Source organism: Carcharodon carcharias, chromosome 11 (assembly GCF_017639515.1).
Source record: "Carcharodon carcharias isolate sCarCar2 chromosome 11, sCarCar2.pri, whole genome shotgun sequence".
NCBI lineage: Eukaryota > Metazoa > Chordata > Chondrichthyes > Lamniformes > Lamnidae > Carcharodon > Carcharodon carcharias.
In genome coordinates this window covers 9,375,167-9,377,997 of record NC_054477.1, presented here as the reverse complement: position 1 = coordinate 9,377,997, position 2,831 = coordinate 9,375,167, and the positions used below count along the sequence as shown (strand labels likewise).

At 49.1% G+C, this 2,831-nt stretch overlaps 1 protein-coding gene across 1 annotated transcript; it reads right to left on the bottom strand.

Moving 5' to 3' along the window:
• Positions 1-211: 211 nt before the first annotated feature.
• Positions 212-1,279, bottom strand: waif2 (Wnt-activated inhibitory factor 2). The gene has a single exon (XM_041199728.1). The coding sequence runs from the start codon at positions 1,277-1,279 to the stop codon at positions 212-214; it is 1,068 nt and encodes a 355-aa protein (XP_041055662.1).
• Between the last annotated feature and the right edge of the window lie 1,552 nt (positions 1,280-2,831).

The window sequence follows — 2,831 nt, the reverse complement described above, 5'->3', positions numbered from 1 at the left end:
TGAAGAATCGAGCAAATTTATTCCATGCACCGATCCGTATATCACACAACATAATACCTTAGTAAAAGTACAACGTTTGTTGATATTGTTTCAACCTTCTTTGACTGATCGAAACATATTTGGTTATTTGTTGGGGTTTGTAAAGAGAACAGCAAGGGAGGCTAACAACACTTGGCGGGGACCACCATCGACACCGCTTCTTGGGACCAGGCTAGGCTGCGGCTGTAACACTAGCCAGCCTGGGCTCAGGATCCAGCTCATATCTGTATTCGTAACCCTCCATCAGATCATGGCAAGCCACTTGGAAAGTTCTGGCCCACCTCTTTATGCCTCTCCTGTTCAAGTACAAGACCATGATGAAGGTGGCTCCAATGAGAGCCAAGACAATCCCAAGGAATACGTAGGATGCAGCCGTATCTTCTGGGCACTTGAGGTCGTCGGCCCTCAGTTGGTGGAGAACGCTTCCATTCAAGGTCTTTGGGCCGAAGCAAGTGAGTTGTCGCCTATCGCCGATCTGAGATGTGTTCTTTAGCCACCAGTACACGGGTTGCAGCTCACAGTCGCACATCAACGGGTTGGAGAACAAGTAAACCTTAAGCTTAATGTGGTTCTGCCAACTTGAGATGGTCCCCCTCCCAATGTGATGCAGCAAGTTGCTCCTTAGATCCAACACCTCCAGGCTGGAGCTCATGGATGCTCCTTCCGAAAGCCGGGTCAGATAGTTCCCGACCAGCTGCAGCTCGCTGAGGTTGGGGAGATTGCTGGGATGCAGCGCTGTCCAGAGCTGGTCCTCCAGAGATGGCTCAAGGGCGTAGTTCATACTTAAACTGTGCAACTGGCAAAGGCCAAAGAAGGCATCGGCGGCGATGGATGCCAGTGCATTGCCACTTAAGTTTAAGGTCCTCAGGTTGGCTAGGCCTTCAAAGGCAGAGGGCCCAATGCCTTGGATCTGGTTGCCCGGGAGAGAGAGGGTTCCCAAGCGGGCAAACCCGGAACCATTGCTCACGAAAGCGGACTCCCTCAAGGTCGAGATGTTGTTGCCGGTGATGAGCAGGTTCTGAGCGCACAGGGGGATCCCCTGTGGGATCTGGGTTAGGTTCGTGTTCCTGCACTCCACCGACCTTGACTTGTCCGCACATCTGCATTCCAGCGGGCAGGGGCAGACTCCAGCCCAGGACACCAGGACACCTAGCACGGCTAGGGAGAGAGGCCACGTCTTTGAAGTGAGAGGCACTGGGTCTTTATCGGGGCAATTGCTCCACTGCTTAGTTCCACTCATCCTTCAACAGATCCAATGTGGAAAACAACAAACAACCCTGATGCACAAGGGAAATAAAAATCTTGTTGCCTTTAAAGATTGTGCCCCGGTAGGGAAACAATGAAAACTTAACCCAAGTGAAGCTGTTTCTGACAAAGACCAACTCTACGATACCTAAACCACCAACCAGTCGCCAATCTGATCCCTTTATCCCTCTCTGCCACAGCTCTTCCTAATTTTGTCGATACGAATTTGAAAGCCTCGCTGGCCGTTTTCGAATCTTGTCACCCATCACACCATTCGATGCAGAGTGGTTTCCCTTGGATGCTTCCAGTTTTATTTCTAAGGCTGTGACAGATTTGCTCCTGTGAGTGTTTTGTTGTTGTTGAACAGATTACTGCCTGCTTGATGACCCAGCTCCACCTCCCCCGAGCCATTTATCAGAACTATTAGATTTCCTCTGCAATTGATTTATACACCGGCATTTCCCCTGATGCACATTTTAAAGATTCATCACTGGCAGCTTTCTGAGAGTCCAAGTTGGGAAATAGATCACACAGTATTTATAGCACAGAAACTGGCTATTCAGCCCAACTGGTCCACGCTGGTGTTCGTGCCCAACCCGAGCCTCCCCCTTACGCCCTCCTTCATCTCAGTCTATCGGCAGATCCTTCTATATCCTTTCTCCCGCACGTGTTTACCCAGCTTCCCCTTAAATAAGTCTATGCTATTCACCTCAACCACTCCCTGTTGGAGCGAGTTCCACATTCTTACCCACTGTCTGGGTAATTCTCCTGAATTCCCGATTGGATTTATTACTGACTGTCTTATATTGATGGGCCCCTAGCTCTGGTCGCAACCTCAAGAGAAAAGACCACCATGCAAAGCGCAGAGTGGAGCTTCCCCTAACAAAAAACAATGGATGCCAGCTCAGTTAATTGGACAGCAAGATGTTTACGCTAACTCAGGGGACGCAGGGATATGACAGATGCATACGAACATATGAACAAGGAGCAGGAGTAGGCCATTCAGCCCCTCGAGCCTGCTCCGCCATTTAATAAGATTATGGCCAAGCTGATAGTGACCTCAAATCTGGATCCCGCCTACCCCCGATAACCTATCACCCCCCTTGCTTACCAAGAATCTATCCACCTCTGCCTTAAAGATATTCAAAGACTCTGCTTGCACCACCTTTTCAGGAAGAGAGTTCCAAAGACTCACTACCCTCTGAGAGAAAAAATTTCACCTCATCTCCGTTTTAAATCTGTGACCCTTTATTTTTAAACAATGACCACACCGCACCCCCCCCACACCCACCATGTTCTAGAATTTTCCATCCTCTCCACATCTGCCCTGTCAAGTCCTCTCAGGATCTTAAAGGTTTCAATCAAGTTGCCTCTTACTTGAGTTAGGGTACTGGATACATGGAGTTGGGATGCTGGTTGGGCACAACCTCATTGAATGGAGGAACAGTCTCAAGGGGCAGAATGGCCTCCTCCTGGGCCTATAAAAGAAAGACTTTGCATTTATATAGCTCTTTAGTAAATGAAGCGTTTTTGAAGTGTATCCACTG

Coding starts and splice junctions, on each gene's coding strand:
- waif2 (XM_041199728.1), bottom strand. CDS start 1,279: ATGAGTGGAACTAAGCAGTGGAGCAATTGCCCCGATAAAGACCCAGTG.